Here is a 25,512-nt window from a genome sequence, read left to right on the forward strand (position 1 = left end):
TTATTAAGAGCGCCGTTCTGTGCTGGCTGCTCCACAGAAGGGGACCATGGCTAGGCAGGGGAATCAGTGTGAGCAACTGAACACATTTAAAGACCGGCGGTCCTTGTGGAGGTGCAGACTGCACTGTACAGGAGGGGGATGCCTTTTATAAGAAGTCTCCTGAAAGATCACATTGTCTCCACTCCTTGAACAGCTTTTTGTTGGACATCAACCAACCAGCTGCTTCCCTGGTTGATTGACACGCTTTCAGCCAGTAACAAGCTTCGACCCAGAGACGAAACGAGCGCGTGGGCAAATTCTCTCAATGTCCTTTTATGGCACATCAAACCTGTTCCATCTATCATGTTCAAGTACCTGAAGGAAAAAAACCCTCTTCAAATCCTATGCCTACGAGCAAATCAGATTCCCAGGGTCCTTTATATGGAGCAACTCACAAAGTGCCTCCCCATGGTACATGCCCAGATAAAATCCGCATTGGTAAACAAGTGGTCGAGAAGCCACGCTCGGCTGGGCACGAATGGAGCCAGCTGAATATTATCAGGCGCTGTTAGCATTCCACCGGAGCTCTAATCAAGGGCATCACGTTGGTGAAGGCTTGATAAGTGTAGCCAAGAGAAATCAGACGCGCTTGAAGTCACCTCGTGTTGCAGAGAGGAGAATGTCAGCTAGGCGCTTGAGAGGGCACGCTGCAAAACAAACCAGGAGGTGATGGAGGAATGACAGTAAACAACGGTTAAAAACAACCAACAACACAAGGGTTACAGGCAGCGTTCACTGTGAACTTCGCCCTCAGCTGAGAGCGTGCGAAGGATCTCTTCATGGTGCCGTGTGTGCTAATGTCACACGTATTAGTCCTATTATTATTATTATTATTATTATTATTATTATTATTATTATTATTATTATTATTATTATTACAGCAGGCCCCCCCATGCAAGTAAAAATGAAAAAAATGACAAAACTTAACATATATAAACAAAGTGTTTTAAAAAGTGAAGATAGAAAAAGAAAAAAAAAAAAGACGAGAGTTGAGCTATCCCAAAACAAAACAGAAAAACAACAAAACAACGCGACCGAAACGCTGCAGGTAAGAAAGAGATGGGAGCAACAGTCGACAGCACGTCGTCGTCGTTACCTTTCAGTGTGAAGATGCCAGCGGTCAGCGTGTCTGAGTATTGAAACGCAGGGGTCAGTCCGTTATCATCCAGTTGCAGGAGTGATGCGAGGCCGGAAGCCGGACAGAAATCACCATGGTAACTGCCGTTTCTGTTCGCAGTACCAGCTGGGATGAGAAGTCTAGACGGTGCTTCACCCACAACACGCAAATCAATTACTAAATAAATAAATAAATAAATAAATAAATAAATACCGATCAAATCAACCTCTAAGCTTTGAATCTCGGGTCTTTCAACGTTTATATATTTCAGGGGTGTCCAGCAGATGGCGCTGCCGCATTTACAGCGTGTTTCAGTGTAAACTTGCATCTCTCAGCTAAGCTCTATTGCACAGCAGAACTGTCTAACCTTTCGGTCTGAAAGAGCCGATTCAGTTCAAGCCCAATGAATGGCATTATAATGTTTCCTAGGTATCACCCATTCCTAGTTTTTTTTCAGAGCAGTAACATTGAGATCATCTATTCTACAAACGACTGTTTGGTGTTGTGGACAACTGTAAAACCTCAAATTCACATACTACACAAACAACATATTTAATACAAATAGAGATATCCACAAGCGATGTCCTTGTTAATGCTCATTTGATCCCAAGCTCGTATGATATTCTAGTGTATGTAAGGTAATTCCAAGTCAGCCCTGTAATGTTACAGTAAATGAGCAGTTTGAGTAAGAGCAGGTTCCATATTAAACCTCTTCTGATGTTTTATATCATTATCAAAAACCTTGATTAACGAAATCCTCTGTACTGCTGTGAATGATCAGCCTGTGGGTTTAAATAATTCCAAAAATAACAGAGCTTTTATTAACCTCTTTAAAGACACGTTTGTTAAAACTGAAATTACAAAACTGTTTTCAAAATTTTTTTTTTTTATTTGAACCGAAGAACAACATTTGAAATTCCAATTAGTTTTCCTGATTGTATGTGTAAATATCTTCTGAAGAAAGACCGTTTATCTTGATACTGTGGGTTTGCAAACGAGTTCAGTCTGAAAGCATCTCAGATACACCATCAAAGACTTTCGTTAAACATTTAAAAAGATCAGATCATTCCAAGTCTCATATTTCTGTTGCAGTACATTGTAAATACTGTTTAAAAGATGTGACGATAAAGGGATGTCTATACTTGATCGTGTCTGCTTTCGACCTATTTTAAAATGTCGGCAGCATACATTTCCTTTTGAAGGAATTGTATTCTCAGGCTTTGCTTGTTTGTTTGCTTCTCTGAAGCTCTTGTAACACACGCACTTGCAGGTTGTTGTAACCCAGCATGTGTGGAGACACTAGCGCGCGGTGTGTAGGGTGAGTCAGGGCAGTGCAGGTTTGTGTTCTGGTCACACACAGTGTTTTACAGTTGGCTTGGCCATGGGATCTGCAGATCTCCTGAGCGGTGGAGACTGCTGCGGTGAAGGTATGGTGTGAATCGGTGCCATGCGAATATATCAAGAGATGGAAGTCGTTCCACATCAATAAGAGCAGAGGACATGTTCGCACAGAGAAGATGTGTGCATTGCAGCCCAATTAGAGTTCAGAACATTGGCTATTTAGCTTTGCTGATGGCACGAGTTGAAAGGCATCAGGAGGGCTGTCAAGATGCAACTTGAGCTTGGCCTGGATGTCAGTGAGATCACAGCATGCTGGGTGCCATGGCAACGCAGGAGTATTTACATGCTTTTTCAGATCTAACTGCTTATTATGTAATTAGCAGATCTTTTAAAGAGCAGGTAATGTGTCATCTCATGGCTCCCGTAATGAGAAAGAATCCGCTTCATGAAGAGTGTGGGGGTGGGGGCGAGCTTTCATTTGAATGTACAGTGAAACAAGCTCACTATAGAGGCACGCTTTCACCAGCCTCTTCACCCTGCACTATATAAGGGAAATGTATGGCCTCCGCCAATAGCATCCGTGCAAGTCGTTAAGATCAATCACAATGGGACGGTTGGCTGAACATAAATGGAGACAGTAAAATATTATCAGCCGTCGGGCTAACATTCCACCCTGAGCCCTAATCACGCTTCACAATCGCAATCTCCGAACCTGCATCACACGCGCAGCGGCTGCAAAGAGAGGCCAGGAGGTGCTTTGTAGAGAACAACAGTTTTCAGAACAAAACATGTGACCAATGCACAGGATGGTAAAAAAGAAAAAACAAACAACAAACAAACCACTAGGTTTAAGTGGGTTACTGCTCTAACTGTTCACCTAATAAATCAATCAATCCATAAATCAATAGATAAACACAAGGGAAATAAATAAAACACAACAAATATAATCACTGGCTTTACTTCATTAACTGATAAAAACAACAAAGCAAAACAGAGAAACAGTGTTAACCCCACGAGCATTGAAACACACTGAAGACAGTTGCTTCTGTAACAGGCAGGTTATTTGATATTGTGTTTGATAATATAAAAACATTGGGGTATATTTTCAAAGGGCTTGCTTCAGCCTTATTTTTTAAAGAGAGAAATCCAAACCAAACTGCAGTGTGATAGAACTGGAGGACTTTTAAGCACTCAAGTGTAGAGCCCGGGAGGGGACATGAGAGAAACAAATATATATCTTGTGAGGCAACAAGATAATATGGTAATCCACGAGATAGTATGATAATCCACAAAATAATATGACAATCCACGTGATAATATGGTAATCCACGAGATAGTGTGAGAATCCACGAGATAATATGACAATCCACGAGATAATATGGTAATCCACGAGATAGTGTGAGAATCCACGAGATAGTGTGAGAATCCACGAGATAATATGATAATCCATGAGATAATATGAGAATCCAAAAGATAATATGATAATCCACGAGATAGTATGATAATCCACGAGATAATATGGTAATCCACGAGATAGTGTGAGAATCCACGAGATAATATGGTAATCCATGAGATAGTAAGACATGCGCACGAGATAGATATATATTTTTTTCTCTCATGTCCCCTCCCGGGATTCCTACTCAACTGCCTGCAAGTTTCAGAGTTCTGTAGCGTTAAGGTTTTACAAATGTACCCCATATTCTTTAAAATCCAAAGAGAGATTTCTGACATTTATCTAGCCTGCAAAGTTATCCCCATCAGAAAGCTGTAACAAATCACTTCTGTAAATCCAACAGTAAATGATCCTCTTATCTACTAAAAATGTATTTATTTATTTATGTATCTTTTAAATATCTTGGGGCTTGTGTGTTTTTCGTTTCTAAGCCTCTTTATCGGTGCACCTTTAACCAGCTGTATAGTGCTGCTGGGAAGTAACCAAATCTCAGAGTGTTTTAGCTTCTGGCTCAATTGAATGGAGCTCCTGTTTTAGATGAATTGGAGTTTAGGTGTGCTCAGATACCCCCTTTGTGTCTTGAGGATCACCTGTGCTTGTTTAAAGGGGAGGGCTGCTCTTTGATCAGGGTTTCAGGGAAGTCTTTTCCTTTTCCTTTGAGCAGAGCTGGAAACCCAACACTTGCACAGTTGGAAAGCGGTGCCCCTGTTTCGCCTCGGTAATGTGTTTGGAAGTTGTGTTTGGTAACAGGGCTGAAGTCTGCCTTTGTTCCTCACAGCCTTTCCATTTTGAAGTGTTAGCGGATACCCCTTGACTGCAAAAACATTCTTTCGATTTGCTGTTCCATCCTCCTCAAACTACCATTTAAAAAACTTTGGAAAAAAACTTTTGGAAAACGTTCCGTATTGGTTTCAAGTGACAGAACAGAACGTTCTCTTCGGAGGCTCGTCTCCAGCTCCTTGCTGAAGCAGTCTTCCTGAAACTTGTCTAGGAAACCTGTTTTAGGGTTCTATGGGAAAAACAGCAGATAGTTTTACTTGGATTGGAATAACAAAGACCCCTGTCGCCAGAGTTCAAAATTCAAACGGGGCATTTCAAATTGGGTGAGGGGAAAAAACAAAAAAAAAAAAAAAAACAGATAAGGTGGTACAAAAAAAATAAAAATGGATCAAATAAAGTAAAATGGACTGTTTTTTAAAATGAAATTTGTAACACTACTGTTACATAGCAGGCAGAAGTTATTCTTTAAGTCAAATCGCTTCACTTTAATAGCTTCATCCAGCTGAGAGCTTCTTATCCTAAACACATTCTGTGAGGTTCAGTGTCACCCAGGGAACCAGCATGCATCTCCCTGTAGAATACCATCCCATAATAATCATGCATCCTTTAATCAAAACCAAAGTGGTTAGTCACAGTCCACTGTCAGTAGTTCAGCTGGGCAGGTCTCAGTAGGTTACAATAATGATGTCACTGCATTGTGAAGTCATTAGTGAAGGACTGGACTGAATTGTGATGTCATGTTGTTCCATTCGTTACACAGTTATGCAGTGGCATTGCTTGCATCTGTGGAGTTGGATGAATTGGATGACATACACGTTTCTTCACAAACCTCTTCAGTGTGGTATCTGTGTGATATATCTTATTGCAAGATAATACACAGATATTCACAGAATAATGGATTTTTTTTCCAGTGCAAGATTATTTCCTGTCGTATTAAACTGGAATCATGGAAAGGCTCACCAGGGGGAAGCAGGTGCCCTTCCTGGACTGCGATTCTAGGGAATGTAATCTGCAGGGGAGCTGGATGATCGGTTCCTTGGGCTGTGTGCTCGTCCTGGATCTCATTTATAATATGGCAGTGCTGCTTTGCAACACACTGATGGTAATGGGAGGAACTGCTCCAGCCATCCCTTCAAGGGCAAGTCAGCAGCACGGAAGTGCTCCAGCCACAAGAGGCACCGTTGAGATTGTGGGTATGTTGGTGAACACAGTGGGGGTGGTGGTGCGTGCGTCACAGCTATCAATTCCACTCGCAGGCACTACTGCAGCAAGAAAGATGCTTGAGTCCTCCTGGTCTGCTCCAGATCCCTCATCGGTCTTATCTCGGCTCTGCTCTTTCAGAGATACAATCTTTAGCAGCGAAGCGCGGTGCAGATCAATGCATCTCAATGCATCTCATGCTAGACGATAACAGATTTGACGTCTGCGTCGGCGGAACATTTGTTATGCAACCCTGTACGATTTATATAAGGATGAGCTTCACTTGGAGTGTATCTGATGTAAATTAGGACCAGGTTTTTAAATGCAGTAAAGCTTCTCTAAAACTTTTGGGCTTCAGCTAACAGAACCCCCATCACAGCGAGTTAGCTGACAAGTATAAAGGGTCATTTCCGTTGCAGATACACGAGAGTATGGAATACTGGTTGGTCATGTGTGCATGTGTTTGTGTCTGTGTATGTGCACTTCTGCATGGGTTAGCCTGTCTCTCTCCTGCCTCCTTCCCCTGTTTGAATGAAAACCCTGTCCCTGAGGAGAATGTGGAGAGAGTGGCCCCTCCCCTTCACTGTGATGCACAGTCCCACCCCAGCCCAGCACACCCAATGAAAAGCAAAGCCCTCAGAACACTGACGCTTCCACATCAATAGGTAAATGTCTCAATGTGGGAAAAAGAGACACAGAGTGAAGGAAGGAGGCACAGGGAGAGGCTGACATGAGCAGTGAACTGTGAGAGCGGCTCACGGGATATCCCAACTGATACACAGATACAGACAGAGACAGAAGCAAGCACACACGCACACACACACACACACACGCACACACACACGCACACACACACGCGCACACACACGCGCACACACACACACGCTCACACACAGCTGCTCTTCCATTCACAAACCTCATTAAGAGAGGGATCGACATGCTGCTGGCTTGCCTGCTTCTCCGGTTTGTGGGCAGTGTTTTGGGCTACGGACCCCAGGAGCTTGCCTCGACACCAGTCTGCCCACCAGCGTGCCAGTGTGAGCAGGATGGCATCCTGGTCCTTGTGGATTGTTCGGAGCTCGGGCTGTCCGCAGTGCCCAGCGACCTCCACCTTCTGACATCCTACCTGTGAGTACCATGGAGTTTCTGAGCTCCTCTCTGCTTGCAGGAGCAGACTGCTTCTTTTTCACATGTGTTAAGTTGTATGGCATGGGGGGATTGGAAGTTGTATGGAATGGCACAGCTTGCAGGCGGATTGGAAGTTGTATGGAATGGCACAGCTTGCAGGGGTATTGGAAGTTGTATGGAATGGCACAGCTTGCAGGGGGATTGGAAGTTGTATGGCATGGCACAGCTTGCAGGGGGATTGGAAGTTGTATGGAATGGCACAGCTTGCAGGGAGATTGGAAGTTGTATGGCATGGCACAGCTTGCAGGGGATTGGAAGTTGTATGGAATGGCACAGCTTGCAGGGGGATTGGAAGTTGTATGGCATGGCACAGCTTGCAGGGGGATTGGAAGTTGTATGGAATGGCACAGCTTGCAGGGGGATTGGAAGTTGTATGGAATGGCACAGCTTGCAGGGGGATTGGAAGTTGTATGGAATGGCACAGCTTGCAGGCGGATTGGAAGTTGTATGGCATGGCACAGCTTGCAGGGGGATTGGAAGTTGTATGGCACGGCACAGCTTGCAGGGGGATTGGAAGTTGTATGGAATGGCACAGCTTGCAGGGGGATTGGAAGTTGTATGGAATGGCACAGCTTGCAGGGGGATTGGAAGTTGTATGGAATGGCACAGCTTGCAGGGGGATTGGAAGTTGTATGGAATGGCACAGCTTGCAGGGGGATTGGAAGTTGTATGGCATGGCACAGCTTGCAGGGGGATTGGAAGTTGTATGGCACGGCACAGCTTGCAGGGGGATTGGAAGTTGTATGGAATGGCACAGCTTGCAGGGGGATTGGAAGTTGTATGGAATGGCACAGCTTGCAGGGGGATTGGAAGTTGTATGGAATGGCACAGCTTGCAGGGGGATTGAAGGTGTATGGAATGGCACAGCTTGCAGGGGGATTGGAAGTCGTATGGAATGGCACAGCTTGCAGGGAGATTGTTGAGTTTGTTTGTGGCAGCTGTGTCTGAGTGAAAGGGTTTTGAGACGGGTGTTTTTCATGTGCTGTACAGGGCACTAAGACTGGAAATACAGTACAGAAATCTGAATGCTTCAGCTTTGGCATCACTTGCTGCAGGTTTAGAGAGGATGAGAGTAAAGAAAATGCATTACTTTGTATAGTTCTGGGGAGATATCAGGGTCTTTACACCAAAATGCAGTTTGTCCTGTTTTATCTGAGTAAGATAAAACTGGTGATCTTAGCAAACAACAAACAACTTGTAAGATTAATGTGGGGACTCACAGTAGTGTTACCGGTGAAGTATTAACACCTATAACAGCCCTTCCCTGCATTCAAAGGCTGGACACCTTTTAAAGCAAAAGAACCCTCTCCCAAGTTTCAGTTTCGTTGCTTTATTGTTCATTTTAAGATTGTTTTTCAAACTTTTAAAAATTGACCTATAAGTACATTTTTGCATAAAATTATTATTTCCACCCCACTGTTTGCTGGTGTAAATTGCATTCTGTAGTAATCAAATTTGATATTTGGTGTTAAACTCTGTAAACAGTCTAGTGTGGATTAAAGCATGCGCACTATTTCAGATCTAGTGCAATGCTTGTTTCAGGGACTCGCTGTACTCTTAGATGCTGGAGTGTTTTCATTCATAAAGTGTCTTTGTTTCAACGGATCATTTGTAAAAATCAAAATAAAAAGCCCACTTTGTGGTAATTAATGTGAAGGCTCTCTATGGCAGAGCTGTACCCGGTAGCAGGTAGAGGATTGTGTGAGAGTTGATATCCCGTGGCAGTGCTGGCTCTCATCACTGTCATGGTGCTGAGTTTCATGTGAAGGCTCTCTATGGCAGAGCTGTACCCGGTAGCAGGTAGAGGATTGTGTGAGAGTTGATATCCCGTGGCAGCGCTGGCTCTCATCACTGTCATGGTGCTGAGTTTCATGTGAAGGCTCTCTATGGCAGAGCTGTACCCGGTAGCAGGTAGAGGATTGTGTGAGAGTTGATATCCCGTGGCAGCGCTGGCTCTCATCACTGTCATGGTGCTGAGTTTCATGTGAAGGCTCTCTATGGCAGAGCTGTACCTGGTAGCAGGTAGAGGATTGTGTGAGAGTTGATATCCCGTGGCAGCGCTGGCTCTCATCACTGTCATGGTGCTGAGTTTCATGTGAAGGCTCTCTATGGCAGAGCTGTACCCGGTAGCAGGTAGAGGATTGTGTGAGAGTTGATATCCCGTGGCAGCGCTGGCTCTCATCACTGTCATGGTGCTGAGTTTCATGTGAAGGCTCTCTATGGCAGAGCTGTACCCGGTAGCAGGTAGAGGATTGTGTGAGAGTTGATATCCCGTGGCAGTGCTGGCTCTCATCACTGTCATGGTGCTGAGTTTCATGTGAAGGCTCTCTATGGCAGAGCTGTACCCGGTAGCAGGTAGAGGATCGTGTGAGAGTTGATATCCCGTGGCAGCGCTGGCTCTCATCACTGTCATGGTTTTCCTGCATTCCTTGACAGTGTGTGGGAGCTCTCCTGCTCCTCAGCGTCGCTCACTCAGATGGAGAGATGTTTTTTAACAGTTTGCTGTGAGAATACAGCAGGGCTCAAGTGCCCGTGTGAAATTGCACCAAATAAGCAGCACAGTAGCACCTTTTTTTATTTTAAGATCTGGATTTATTTATTTATTTATTTAGTATTTCTAAGAGTTAAAAATGAAAGCTGTAAAACTCTGAATAGATTAATAGATAGTTGTTTACCGTTGTAATGGTTAATTTCCTTTCTCAATAATGACATTTATTGTACTTTGTTTTTCTTTGTTTGTTTTTTGCATATCATGCAGCACCAGATTCAAATAATATTGGTCTGGCACAGCTACAGCATTCTCAAGTCTTACAGTTTGTCTTCTGGGTCCCTGGCCAGGAGTTAGCCACTTACAACATCAAACACTCAGACAAATTATTGGCAGATTAGACACACACATTTACGCATTAAGTGCATTGTAACTATGCAGAATAACGTTGCAGTTATGTGTAAGTACAGATATATGTACTGAGTATCTACTATGTAAATCCACAGTAATTCGAGACACTTGATGGAAAGTGTTACCCACTTCTGTCATTTTTCTGTTTTTCTCATACAGTACCTCTCATATATTGGCACAGAGGAATAAGAACTAAAGCTATCTTATCTCATCCTGATTATATATCTTATATAAAACACAATGATCCTTTGCATCTAAAAATGGAAAATAAATTCTCGATTTAGATCGTATGACACAAAGCCACAAACCTGGCAATTTAGTCTCACAGGAGCCAAGAAAAACACCCTGCTTCCATTGCAACGCAAGAAAAACACCCTGCTTCCATTGCAACGCAAGAAAAACACCCTGCTTCCATTGAAACGCAAGAAAAACACCCTGCTTCCATTGCAACGCAAGAAAAACACCCTGCTTCCATTGAAACGCAAGAAAAACACCCTGCTTCCATTTCAACGCAAGAAAAACACCCTGCTTCCATTTCAACGCAAGAAAAACACCCTGCTTCCATTGCAACGCAAGAAAAACACCCTGCTTCCATTGAAACGCAAGAAAAACACCCTGCTTCCATTGCAACGCAAGAAAAACACCCTGCTTCCATTGCAACGCAAGAATAACACCCTGCTTCCATTGCAATTCAAGAAAAACACCCTGCTTCCATTGAAACGCAGCCCAAGGTGAATCTCAGATCTCAAGTGCTGTGGTTTGGGATTGGTTTGAGAGCCACCAGGTTTCAAAGCAACGCTGTGTGATGAGAGATGCTGCTTTCTTTTTGAGGCTGACCTCCGTGTGCCTCCTTGAGCCCCAGAGACACATGTCAGCTGGGAGATGCTAACAAAGTGGGCTCCTTTTCTAAATGAACACGAATGAACTGCGAAGCAGTCTGGGGATTGCAGGCACATGTTTTCAGTTATGGGACGGCCTTCGCTTCCTGTTGCTCGGGGCCAGGAAGCAGCAGTGAGGGCCTCTGTGAAGATGCCTTCGATGGCGTGTGAAGTGACGCCGCTGCCGTCGCTGCTGTGTGATCTGCTGCTGATCGTCTGCACGTGATCCTCACAACTAAACTGTCTGTCTTCCGCCTGGACCAGAACAAAGGGGGGTATCATTATGTGAGGGAAGCTCCTGTTCCGTGGCCACGAGGTGTTTGCTCTGTACCTGTGATAAACAGGAGAAGAAGAAATGTTCCTCTTTAATGTCTGTCCCCTCGGGCTGTGATCCACTCCCCCAGGGATCACAGAGCGGAACAAGCATCCTGGATATTGACTTGTGGAATGTCCTATAGGACAGCAACATGCCCCCGAGCGTCTGGTGCACAGACCAGAAGCATTCCTGGGTTATTATCATTGAGTGCATTGCAAATCTCTCCCAGCCACTCAAACACCTGCTTCACAAAGGGAACACTCTTATTTCTTAAAATGGGTATGTACAGTACAGATGTAAAATGGTTTAGGATATGTTATGCACAGCTGACAGTTTCTCATATGGTGGAGGTCCCCCCCACCAAACCAAAAAAAACCTAAAGAAGATTTCTTTGTTTATATAGTATACAGTGGTCAACAGCTTTCACCTGTCTCGTAACCCTTGTGGCTTGGTAGCCCTCGTTACCTGGTGAGAGCCTGTCTGTACTGCTCCTCTCACCCCAGCAATGAAGATCACAGCTTTGCAGAACTGTCCCCAAGGTTCCAAATTCCAAAAGTCCTTCCGGAATTCAGCACACGTGTGTGCAATGTGATGCCTGGGTGCTAACAGCAACCCTCCATTCTACTGTCCTCCGCCAGGGAAGACCCCAAAACACACGCTGAGACGCTGCCTGGCCCCACAATGGAACACACTGTCCCCAGTGAGAAATTGCAGGGACTGCTGGCACCCAGTCATAGAGTATATGGGAATCTGAACCCACTTTGAATTCACGTAGGAACTCACCTCAGTGAAGTTAGCCAAGCAGCTATGTGTCAGTATTGATCTTTTTGTGATACTATGAAAATTAGCAGAAATGTACTCCTTAACATCGTGAACAATTCCCTGACATTTGGATATTGTTTAGCAGGTCCTGAAGTCTATTCCACGCAGATAGCTCTGTAATAAAGTAAAACTAAATGCAATTTTGCACATAGTGTAGGAAGAGCTGTACTGGAAGCTGAATACACAACAATTGCTTTCTAATTGAAGATCCCTGGATAAGGGAAGCTTTCCCTGGAAGCAGTTAAAATGTGTGTAACGCAATCAAAAAAGCATCCCTGGGTTTTGTGTTTGGTTTGGCCACAGCACTGTGTGTTCCAGTTCAGATGGCCCTCTCTCTGTAAGCACCAGGGCACAGACCTCTCGAGACCAGCCCTGCGCTCCATGGATATAGAAGTAATTACTCATTTCCTCTCATTACCTCACTGGGAAACGGGAACAATTAGTGCCCCGTGATCCCAGCTTCAAAATCGCTTCAGTTCTTGAAGGATAAATAAACTGTGGAAGACCTCCCGCACACTCTCTCACTGTGAGGCAGTAAGGAAGGATCCCCGCCCTGCTTCCAGTCTTCAACCCTTCCTTTCCAGATGTTAATGTGACATGGCATGCATCCGCGACGGCACGACCCTGCCCTGTCCCGTAGCAATGTTTGGGTTTGGCTTCATTGGAAATCCTGTTGTGTCTGGATAGAGATGCACGTTTCTCAAAGGCAGGCCCCAAATGACCAACAGAACAACCACCTTGCTCTGACAGCGAAGGCCAAGGCGTTACATTGGGGGGGGGGGGGGGGCGTTGGGTTCTTAATGCAGCCGTCGGGAGCAAGTCATCGTGAAACACACTCTCACTCTCAATGACTTCTGCGTTGTATCACAATAAGAGGATTTGTGAGGGGCTCCACTGTATCTCCATCACCAGGGATATGCATCTCACAATACAGATAAAACCGGGATTAGTCATGAATCTATCATGTCAATTACCTGAGGCAGTGCCAACAGGGGGGATTGAACCAGGACTTCTTAGAGAAAAGGTATGAATGTATAGGTCAAAGGGACAGTTCTGCTGAAGTGGGCCACCCCACAGTCTTCACTGCACAGCCCAGGGTGCATCTCCTGCAGACTCTCCAAAGGAACAGCTCCTTCAGCTCCGCTGGTAGCTTTGGCTCCCAGAAGGTTGTAAGTTCAAACCCTGAGGTGACCCGCGCAAGGCCGCAGCAGTTGATCGTTCACGTGATGCTTTCTGTTGCAAGCAAGAAGGTGTGTTCATAAATCAGCCCAGGGCTTTCTTCAGATGTTCAGCATGGATCTTTAACCTGTGATTAAGCCTTTCATGATAGTCCAGCGAGAAGCCTTTGAAAGAGACAGGTGCTGCCTGCCGCACACGCTCCTCGCAGGGGAGTCGAGCCCCGGGGTTTAACAGGGATCTCGTCTGTAACTCTTTCCACTCTGCAGACCTGTGGAGAGGTTCAGGAAGCCGCTGTCACAGCACACAGAACTGCGTGGAGAACAGCAGAGCAGTACACCAATGCGTACTGCTGTTCATCTTTATTTCCTTTTCAGTGCCAGACAATGAAACTCTTCCATTAGTATCGCAGGGGGCCGTTTGGAAGAAGTGACTCAGTCCTCCACCCTGCATGTGTATAACTGCACACTGCAATATGAATTAAGCCAGTGGTACTCAACCCTGGTCCTCGAGATCCAATCCAGTCCAGGTTTTTACTCCAAGCAGGTTCTAATGACCTGGTTGGAATAAAGACCAGGACTGGAATTGATCTCGAGGGCCAGGGTTGAGTACCACTGAATTAAGCAATGGGATCAAAGCTAGATCCATCACATTGCAAGCTACGACCTGTTGATTTATATAAGGGGTCACGGATTTATAACTGTGCCGTGCAGAACGTGTTACAAAAATGCAACTCCTGACAAAAAAGAATGCAATATAAACTGACTGTAAAATATGTGAACTTCAAAGAAACAGCTCTCACCCCCTCAGGAGGTGAATACCCAAAGTGACGGGGTATAAATTAGTGGAGCCTTCCTTGCGCACGTCACGCTTATTGTGATGAAGCTTGGTATTTTCAATGAGAGGTATCACAGTCTGGGGGACTCTTAAATTGCAGGTTATGGCTCTACTTTTGATTTATTAGAAGACATTTCTCCATCTTAAACTTCACCCAGTAATTATTAACTACTTAGAAATGATTTATTGTCCGTCTAATAAAGGGGTTGATTTGATCAGCTATACTCTGCTTAGATAAGCCACAGCTAGATGATTTTACTGGCTGGGTACAGGCTGATAAAATCAACTACAAGGCCATGTTTAAAGGGAGCTTGTGTAGCCGAAGGCTGAGTAAACAGAACAGAGTAAGCAACATTTTGTGATTGCATGTGGAAACCATGGAGTGCATTGTGAGCCGTATTCTAATGCAATATTGGATATGATTGTGGTGAGAAAGCGAGTGCTCCAGTGAGTCAGGCAGGAAATCGCTGTGCTTTGTATTGCAGTGCCTGCCTGTGTGTAACCACAACTAAGCAGCTGGCTGCACCTTAGCTGACTAGAGAGAGAGAGAGATCCTGTGCCAAGATGCTGTGGTAACCCTGCAGCCTTTCATTCCCACCTGCCCGCAGGAACGCAGAACACTGTATTACAATCATCTTCCCTCTAGCAACACCTTCAATGTTTTACTGCTTTGAAAGTGCTTGGAGACGTTCCCTTTTCTGATCACTGATTTGAGAGCAGATAGGGAGCCATTTGGAATTCACAAGCTTAATATTCGTGTATGTGAGTGTGTGTGTGTGTGTGTGTGTGTGCATGTGCGTGTCTAACTATATCAGTAACTATACAACACTCAAGGTCTTTTCAGCCACTCAGAGCCATTCTTTTATTACACAGCTCCTGTACGTAGAGAGCATGACATAAGGATGTTACTTGTGAAACATACAGTCCTATTGATTCAGTATAATTAAAAGTGTAACAGATTCCATTCTGTAATCTCTCTGCAAAGGGAGACAGGAGCGAAATCATCCTGTCATCGCTCTGCAGATTAAGCAGCTCAGAGAGCCCAGAAGGGATTCTCCTCATCAAACAGCAGACAGACTCGCATCGCTCCCTGTCACTGGGAGAGCCCCCTTCGCATCTCTCCCTGTCACTGGGAGAGCCCCCCTCACATCCCTCCCTGTCACAGGTTGAAATAGAGTTTCCTTACCCAGGACCTTACATAAAGTTTTTATTGCAAAGTTTTTCAATCTGAGGCACTGCAGTGAGCAGGGCTTGTGGTTAGAATAAAGGAGCCTCGCTATACATGTAATCCTTGGACCTTTCCTTTGTGCTGTACCCTCCCCTTGTTTCAATTCATTTACACCAGGGCTTGGCTAGACAGGGCTAATTACTGCTATGCTGTGATTAAATCCATGTTTGATTTAAACAGGGGGCCTTTTGAAAGAGGCAGGCTTTCCATGAATTACGATCTTCAAATAAATACATTAATTTCCAAAGGAGACAAATTGGTTTTCCCCAGCAGTAGCACTTTATAAAGACACCAGTACAGGAACACACAGAAAATGACAAACACCTGCCATGACACTGTTCATAGAGACAGTAGGGCCATCGCTGCCCTGCCAAATCCACAGTGATTTGAATTGGTGCGGAGGAATACTTGAATACCTCTCAATGGTGCATCCCTTTCACTCTTCCTGGGGAGTCTTCCTGGGGGTGGATAGCTGCAGACAGGTCTGGGAAGTCAGACCTCTCCCTTTCCAACACTAAGTTGTTTGTGCATCTTGGATTCCAGAGACCCTGCCTCATTAGCACCTGCACTGTTATGATATGGAACAGGGAGATACTTTCATACTGTGCTCCTCTACAGGTAGGTCAGCCTACTCCTGAGCTTCCACCTGGAGAAACAAAGCTTTTCATAGACTGACTGAAGAGACAAACCCGTAAAACGCAGCTGACTCACTGTGTTCCCAGCACTTTGCGCTTCCAGTCTGCACACAGTTAAGCACTTCATTATTGTTTTCATAGACTTTCTGATTCTCAAGCATGACTGTCTGTGTTTCCCATAAAGCAGAGATTTCACCCGGAAACCACATAATCTGCCGTCATTATGTGACGCACCACAGTGGAGGCGGCCACGACAAGGGGGTTGAGTGGCCCAGAGACCACCCACTGCATCCCAAACCAGAGCCACTTCACCGTGGGGCACCCGGTGCTCATCCTTTCCTCTCTTGATCAACACCGGGCACGCAGCTGGCTTTTATTGAGTTATTCTCCCGTCCCCTGTAGATGTTACTGAAGCAGTCCGGCACTGTCATGCAGTGTGGAGATGGGCAGCACAGACTCCACAGGAATCCCTGCTGCTACACGCTGTCTGAAGTCACAGGCTGTCTGCAAGTGCTGCTCTATGTGCACCGGAAAGCAATGCACGTTTAAAACAAATATTTAGCACCTGGTTGAAGCAAAAACCTTGACGGTTGGGTTCGATCAGGGTTTAAAATCTACTGCTGTACAGGAATAATTTAATGAACTGGCTAAAGTCAATTCCAGAGCCACAAAACTGTCAACATGTATATCGTGGAGCTACGGTACAAGTTTTGAAAGACGTAAATGATGTGCGAACCTACAGTATCGTTTACATCTCATGTACTGTATATCCTGTTGGCTGATCCAGCTGACTATCACTGGGGAAAACATTTGACAAACCACAACCTAGCTCATCACCACCATCAAGTCTGCATGTGGGACGGGAAGAACACTTACCTGTGATTCTGAATTAAAAAAAGGAAAGCGATCGTTTGAGCAGCAGCAGCCCTGTGTGTTTCTACTGTTTCCACTCCATTCAGCGTGCTTTAATCAGTGACTCTGACAAATCTTTTATTAAACCGCACACGGACGCACGCCCATGCACACGCACATGCACACGCACACGCACATGCGCATGCACGCACGCACACACACGCACGCATGCACGTAGGGATCTGCTCTTTTCCTCAGCCCTTTCAACACAAAGCCCTTCTCTTTGTCCTGCGTGTTCGCATTGCAAGGGGGCAGGTATCAGAGACAACTCACAGAGAGACACTGTCGTCGTATCTTTTTGTTCCTGTGAAGGGGCTGCCGTTGAAAGGTAACCCGGTGCTTTTGGGTTGCGAGGCTGCAGGGTCCTGGCAGGACAGGAAAGGCTCAGTTTCTTGACGTGTAAATAGCCCCCCCTGAATAAACAGGGTAACAAAGCAGTTTCCGTACTGAACAATAGAGCTATTATATATCCTGGCAGGTGAGCCAGCGGATTAATATGCCCCACCTTGGAACTGATTCAGGATAAAACGTTGAAATACTAGTGGTAATAATAGGGATAATAATAAGACCGGTAATGTAGGTTAATATATAAACCGCAGAGGTGACAAAGAGAATCTAGCCTTTCCATTGAAAGTGAGTGTAACATCCTCGAGGGATAAACACTACACTGCTGATGAATACGTCCTTATCCTCTCTTACTGAAGCCCTTAATAAACTTGTCAGAACCTCGTAGAAATCCAGCCTGCAGAGCTCTTCACTGCTAGCCTCTGGGATCCTTCCCTGTTTCAATACAATGAACTTTGATATTCCTGAGACTCTGCTGGGCTGTCCATAGTTGTTATTCGCAGTGAAGAACAGTTTCATAAATATCAAACTATATTAGATTCGTAAAAACAGACTTTGAAAAAAACGTACTTTATGTTGCAATAGCACAGATTTCTGACTCCAATGCTAAACATGCTGCAATAGCACAGATTCCTGACCCCAATGTTAAACATGCTGCAATAGCACAGATTTCTGACCCTTCATGGGAAATACCAGCGCCGGCCAGCAATGGACTTCTTTCTGAGCTGCAATAATGACCCTGTTATCTAAAGTGTGCTCAGCCAAACTGTCTTCGAGCACGCGCTGTTTGGTGGAGTGAGCCCCATTACCACTGTGGGGTTGGGTGTCGCTGTGTATGTGTTGTACCTCCACTGCATCACTACACTCATCTATTCACTCCTACCTACTCCTTTACATCCAGGAGGGCATTTAAAATAAAAATAAGATTTTTAAATGGGTAATAATTTCTAATAATAATGATTTATATTCAAATGTTTTTAGGTAAATGTCAGTATTGTAGATTATTAATGGAACCAGTGTGGTACCAGACTGTACTGGTCTTGAGGCAATATATGATAGCAGTCTAAGTTTCTAGACATCTAAACTGTGCCCATGTTTCTTTTCAGATTGTATGGGTTGTGTTTAAGCTGGCACAATTTGGTATGAAAATCACTCAAACCTTAACGATACAGTTTGATTCGTTACAAAGTGAGACAAGGACCTTATTTGAATGTAAGATAGGGTAGTTAAAATGGGGTTTGAGTGATATTGTTAGCATGATTATTTTAAATAAACATGTCTGTATCGTGCCTGTGATCGCTCACCTTGCTTTAGTACCCTGTGCAAACTCCCATCCTCGCGTCCTAATTCACTCCATACAGAACTATTAAAACGGGAGCTCTTTAGCAGCTTTGATGCTACTGCAGGGATTTTCACAGCATTAAGTATCATTAACAGAGCCATTAATCAGCTGCCAGCCAGGGGAGTCTGGCTTCTGCAAGCTGCACATTAAATATTTCTATCTGCAATGCCTGGCTGCTGATCAGAGCAGGGATGAATACCCAACCCTGACCACACCAGTGTGTACTATAGAGCTACAGTGTACCCAACCCTGACCACGCCAGTGTGTACTATAGAGCTACAGTGTATCCAACCCTGACCACGCCAGTGTGTACTATAGAGCTACAGTGTACCCAACCCTGACCACACCAGTGTGTACTATAGAGCTACAGTGTACCCAACCCTGACCACGCCAGTGTGTACTATAGAGCTACAGTGTATCCAACCCTGACCACGCCAGTGTGTACTATAGAGCTACAGTGTATCCAACCCTGACCACGCCAGTGTGTACTATAGAGCTACAGTGTACCCAACCCTGACCACACCAGTGTGTACTATAGAGCTACAGTGTATCCAACCCTGACCACGCCAGTGTGTACTATAGAGCTACAGTGTATCCAACCCTGACCACGCCAGTGTGTACTATAGAGCGACAGTGTATCCAACCCTGACCACACCAGTGTGTACTATAGAGCTACAGTGTACCCAACCCTGACCACACCAGTGTGTACTATAGAGCTACAGTGTATCCAACCCTGACCACGCCAGTGTGTACTATAGAGCTACAGTGTATCCAACCCTGACCACGCCAGTGTGTACTATAGAGCTACAGTGTATCCAACCCTGACCATGCCAGTGTGTACTATAGAGCTACAGTGTACCCAACCCTGACCACACCAGTGTGTACTATAGAGCTACAGTGTACCCAACCCTGACCACGCCAGTGTGTACTATAGAGCTAGAGTGTACCCAACCCTGACCACGCCAGTGTGTACTATAGAGCTACAGTGTACCCAACCCTGACGACGCCAGTGTGTACTATAGAGCTACAGTGTACCCAACCCTGACCACGCCAGTGTGTACTATAGAGCTAGAGTGTACCCAACCCTGACCACGCCAGTGTGTACTATAGAGCTACAGTGTACCCAACCCTGACCACGCCAGTGTGTACTATAGAGCTACAGTGTACAGGTCTCTCTCTGTATCAGTACTCCTGTTAGTCACATGTTCACCTGGGCTGGCCCTGCTGGCACACAGTGAGGAAATGTAACTCCATACTAGACCTCACTGAAGACGATCTTGAGGTCGAAACCTGTGCTGCTGAATTTTCTTTTAATAGTTCTGATTAATACATTGCTGTGAAGAGGCATCCTGTCAGCGGTTGGCTGGAATCTGTCTACAGCTCTGGCCAAAAGTTTAGCGTCATCTAGAATTGTAGGATTGAGGCGTAATAAAAATAAACCAGATGAACATCATTTTATTTAACAATGATATCGCTAAAAGTCTACTGGAAGCCATAATAGTAGTACAGTATGATATCTTGTAACAATTGTAAGTAGCCCTGGATAAGGGCGTCTGCTAATAAATAAATAAATAAATAAATAAATAAATAATAATAACAACAATAATAATAATTTCAAAATGTCACATTTTAAAATTTGTGTCAGTTTTTCATTAAGCATATGGAAGACTGCTAAGCGGTGTGTAATTCAATATGTTAATGTGACATTATTCAGCAGCTCTCAGGGAGAAGGTTCCTGGAGCGGGACCCTCCTTGCAGTGGAGGGTAGGGGTAGGGTTAAGGGTAGAGGTAGAGGTAGGGGTAGGGGTAGGGTCAGATTTCAGGGAGAAGATTCCTGGGGCAGGACCCTCCTTGCCATGGAGGTTATGGGTAGGGTAGGTTTAGGAGTAGGGTTAGGGGTAGGGTCAGGTTTCAGGGAGAAGGTTCCTGGGGCAGGACCCTCCTTGCCGTGGAGGTTAGGGGTAGGGTAGGTTTAGGAGTAGGGTTAGGGGTAGGGTCAGGTTTCAGGGAGAAGGTTCCTGGGGCAGGACCCTCCTTGCCGTGGAGGTTAGGGGTAGGGTAGGTTTAGGAGTAGGGTTAGGGGTAGGGTCAGATTTCAGGGAGAAGGTTCCTGGGGCAGGACCCTCCTTGCCGTGGAGGTTATGGGTAGGGTAGGTTTAGGAGTAGGGTTAGGGGTAGGGTCAGGTTTCAGGGAGAAGGTTCCTGGAACAGGACCCTCCTTGCAGTGGAGGGTAGGGGTAGGGTAGGTTTAGGAGTAGGGTTAGGGGTAGGGTCAGGTTTCAGGGAGAAGGTTCCTGGGGCAGGACCCTCCTTGCCGTGGAGGGAGCGTTCAGACGCCTGTAGGCCAGCGTTGTTTTGTTCGCTGTGTTTGCACTGTGTTCTGTTTTGAGTTTTTTGTAATTATTTTGTTTACACTGCTGTTTATGTATGCCGGCCCTGCTCCACCATCAGTGGTATTGTCACGTGGTAATAAACCCCACGCGGCCGCATGGCGTGCGGTGGTAAATACCACCTCCTGTCTCTCTCCTGACTGTCAGCGGACACACCCATCCGTAACACACCCCTGTTACAGATCCTATGGGATTTATTCTGGAATTAGCTCATCTGGATTCACAAAGCAAGGCAAGGCCTGTTCCTTGGAATGATGTAGTCTCCTTAGAAGCCCCGTGTAAACCCAGGGGACCGTATCAGCAGTGTGAACAAACAGACACAAAGCGTTCTATTAGCTGAGCTCCGTGACATCCCTGCATTACCAAGCCTACAATAATAATACAACACAAACATCCCTGCTGTGAGCTCTGCTTTTCATAGGCAGCGGATTTATCACCATTTAAAACCAAACAAAAGAACACGCAGAAGTAAGAAAACAGAAAGACGGCTTTTTATTTCTTAGATCTTGTCCTCGGGTGAAAGCAAGCTCTCTTTCATTGTGAGCGAGAGAAAGGGGGGCTTCTCGTCTCTGAAAGGAATGGATATCACACTCAGGAAGTTTAACAGTATTTGAAAGAAAACAATATTTCTGTAAGAAGAAAAAAAAAATGTCATTGTCTCCCTCTTCCTGTGCTATTGTGAGGCTTGTATGCTGTCAGATAAAACAAAGGCCTTTTCAAGTCCACGGGCGGAACAGTAAACATTCTTCCTTCTTTATTTCATAATGTTGACATTGTTGGATTAGTTTAGGCAGCGGTCAGGTTGTTTGAAGAAGGCAGTTATCATTCCTTTCACTTTTCATGAACCTCTTTTATACCCACTGACAGCTGCACAGCAAAAGCCTTCCATTCAAACAAGGCTTCCCGCTAAAACCAGAGAGAAACAGAAGAGAACAAGGTTCTGTTTCATGTCAGATAATATGGATGAACACAGCACAGCCATTCTCACTGGAGAGAGTCATACAGCAGTTACAGTGTGTGGAATTATTAGGAAGGTGAAACGCAGGTAGCAGTGAGGATGGAAGGTGAAACGCAGGGTGAAACGCAGGTAGCAGTGCGGATGGAAGGTGAAACACACGTAGCAGTGAGGACAGAAGCTGAAACACAGGTAGCAGTGAGAATGTAAGGTGAAACGCAGGTAGCAGTGCGAATGTAAGGTGAAACGCAGGAAGTTTAGTGCACGTCAGTCAGAGCTCTCTGAGTGTGGAGCACAGTACCACTCAGGGATATCTCCCTGTACTGTAGATGTGTGCGGCTGACACTGAGAAACTGCCAAACGAGGGGGGCGGGGTGGGGTGGGCTTAAACTGCCAGCGGCATTGGCGGACCCTTGAAATGGATCCCGAGCTTTGAAGAGAAACACAACACCTGAGGAGGAGCCGTCTGTCTTGTGGGTTTTGAGGTAGCCTGGGATGGGTAACCTTGTGTAGTGTTTATCCAAACATGTCACATTAAAGGTCTGTAGAGAGACGGAGTAAGCCTCGCAGGCAGGTTGTTTAAGTCTCTGTTTCCCTTTCTCCGTGTGAGGAGGATTAAGGTGATCTTCTGAGAGAGACTGATTGCCTTCCTGCTGCGCGCGTCAGTGTTGGTGGAAGGAATGTATGATCTGTGGTCTCGGAGTGGGAGGAGAAGGGGATCTGGGTTGCCTTGCAGATCTGCAAAGGTTGAACTCATGAGCTATGCTAAGTGTCTTTTAATGGATTGCATTAAAAGATACTTGAACTCGGAGACAAAAGCAAGGCTTGGTAACCCAATCCATACATTCACCACTCTCTTTATAGAAAAGGTTACTCCTACCCTCTGACCTGACTCTGTCTCCACTGACTATCACATAGAAGTAGTAAGAATGAGTACAAGTCCACTACAGTGTAAGCACATGTAATGCACCAGCTTCCACTATCTCCAATCTCGCTGTGAGTATCTTCTATCGAATTTCTCTCTCAACGTATCGGCATTGTCGGTGTGTGTTGTACCATCACAAAACAAACATGCTTTTATATGGGAGCCAGGAGCTGAGATTCTGTAACTGCAAACACTGTTCTTTCTCGGCCGGGTATTTAAAGCCTTGCTTTGTTGTGATTGCGTTCAATGAGGCTGCATACAGCTGTGTGTTTAAAATGAGTGCTGGTGGTGTTTGCATGCCATACAGCATGTGGCAGCGTGGTGGTGTTTGCATGCCATACAGCGTGTGGCAGCGTGGTGGTGTTTGCATGCCATACAGCATGTGGCAGCGTGGTGGTGTTTGCATACCATACAGCATGTGGCAGCGTGGTGGTGTTTGCATGCTATACAGCATGTGGCAGCGTGGTGGTGTTTGCATGCCATACAGCATGTGGCAGCGTGGTGGTGTTTGCATGCTATACAGCAGCGCAACAGCAGACGTTTCCAAGCAGTTTACAAACCTTGAATATCGTGATCTGAGCAAACCTATATTTTTTTTTTTTCAGGCAGGTTCGTACTGTTAACTGCGCCCTCCACCCCACTACCCGCACCTGCATTTCAACTTTGCCCAGATGCCCCACACTGTGTTTTATCTCTGCACCAAAGACACACTGGCTTTGCATGAGGCACCGTTTCCTAATCCAGCGTGTGGGTGTTTGTGTGCACTGGCACTTCCAGCTCTGCCCCGTTCTCATGCTTCCTCTCTGCTATGCTATGCATGATAGCTGTCTGGGGAATGTTTTTTTGGCAGAGGACTCGCACACGCTCCTACCCGCTCTTACTCCGAGACCCCTGAGGCTAAGAACCTACTGCAGCCCCACTTTTCAAGCTTTGATGATGAAGCAACAGCTAGAGATTAAAGCATACCTCCTCGAAAGGACAAGGCACTTGACATCCACTTCAAAGATGGGGTATTACTCTGCCTCCTTCAGCACCCCTTGCCTCGACACGACCAAGGCAGAGCGAGTCTTGTTGTTGTCGCGGATTCCTCCAATCTTGATGTTAACTTTTATCTTTTTTTTTTTTTAATTCTCTGAATATAATTAACTTTGTTGACTTGGAAACGATTGAGGCTCTTAAGAGGGATTTTGCATTTTGTTTTCTTTTATTGTGTTCAAAAGCTCTTACACTTACTTTCATGCATGCTAAGAAATCAATAGGCACAACTTCAAAGATGCAGGTTGAATAGCAGACTATGGGCTCTTTATTACATTTTAAAAGCTTCTAGAAGTGTATTAGGTGCTGAGATTGAAGAAGAAGATGCGTTTCAGCTCGTAGCCTGATCAGCTTGTGTTTCACTAGATTCAGGGCTCTGCTGCAGTTGTTCATGAAGCGTTACTGTCTCATAGTCTCATTGAGCATTTTGAAGTTATGGTAGATCTTTTGTCTCATGACCTCACCAGCTGGATTATATAAAGCTCATCTGGGAGACCCATTTTCTCCCTTTCTTCCTCCGATCAGAAGGAACGTTTGTTCTGCAGTTTGATAGCTGTTCCAATTTCAGTGAGTCAGGGGAACGCAGGGTAATTAGAAGGACGTGTCTCCAAGGTTACACTATTATTACAATTATATATCTTTATTACTAGCGCTTGGTTTAGGAGCGTGAAACACATGTGCATCTTGGACAGTTTGATTTCTGTTCCAACCCAGAAAAAAAGAGATCTCTTGAGCCTTTGTGAGCTCTGATCTGTTCTGTTCAGAGCAGGTCATACATCTGCAGAATCAAACATGCCTGGGCTCCAATATCTCAATGTCAAGCTTTCCATTCAATCAGCTGGTGTAGATGAAGAGATTTATTCATGAGTCTTCATTGAGGAAATAGTTGACTTGATGGACAATGGAGGTATTGCTCCATGCATTTCTATGAAAAGATGCTATTGGATTAATAATATCACCCCTAATGGCAGGCAATGGTTCTGTACCTAAGGGGAATGGCAGCTTGGAATATATTGACCTACCAATGAAATAATACACACCTTTTAATCCAGTGCTGTGCACATGTTCCATTTAACTTCCGAGCAAACTGCCTAACTCTATAACATGTGAAACCTAGCTCACAAACCACAGGATTGTATTCAGCATGACTAGTTTGCTCAACAGAGGCTTGATTTTTATACTCATTTGGACAGAAAACGCCAGGAAGCAAATTGTTAACCTTAGCGACCATCCTGAGCCATCTACTTCCTAAGACAGTCTAATGCACCCCCCACCCAAGTCCTTATTGGCACATGCCAGGTCTGAAATGTATTGAAATAAATAGAAGCGACTACCACTGGTTCATACCATTGTTATTCCATTGGTGTATCACTTATATACATGTTACCTCTGTAGTTTCATTCTACCGTTGGCATGTTGTTGCTACCCTTTAGCGTAGTAAAAATCATGTGATGAGTGCCCAGGCATTTCCCAGCACAGCATTCTTTCTCCATCATCAAAAAAACCATTGGGGTTAATTTGTAAAGTGGTCAACAGTTTACCACCTAGTGATTTCAAACAGAATCAATTCCAGAGAACGGGTTACAAAAGCAGCGCATACAAAACCTCACAGCTCTCACTGTTACAACTTCAATCCAGAGTCAATTCTCACTGTGACAACTTCAATCCAGAGTCAATTCTCACTGTGACAACTTCAATC

The 25,512-nt window shown here is 45.1% G+C and overlaps 1 protein-coding gene across 2 annotated transcripts in view; it reads left to right on the forward strand.

Annotated features, from left to right (window-relative positions):
- Positions 1-6,586: 6,586 nt before the first annotated feature.
- LOC131702095 (leucine-rich repeat-containing G-protein coupled receptor 6-like) overlaps positions 6,587-25,512 on the forward strand; it is a 53,246-nt gene continuing 34,320 nt past the window's right edge. The window contains exon 1 of one of the 2 annotated variants that reach the window (XM_059003936.1): positions 6,587-7,058. In XM_059003936.1, coding sequence (XP_058859919.1) covers positions 6,868-7,058 — 191 coding nt within the window. In that variant the 5' untranslated portion in view covers positions 6,587-6,867. The remainder of the gene's footprint in view (positions 7,059-25,512) is intronic. The other variant, XM_059003935.1, reaches the window with a different exon arrangement.

The sequence above is a fragment of the Acipenser ruthenus genome, chromosome 29 (assembly GCF_902713425.1).
Source record: "Acipenser ruthenus chromosome 29, fAciRut3.2 maternal haplotype, whole genome shotgun sequence".
Classification (NCBI taxonomy): domain Eukaryota; kingdom Metazoa; phylum Chordata; class Actinopteri; order Acipenseriformes; family Acipenseridae; genus Acipenser; species Acipenser ruthenus.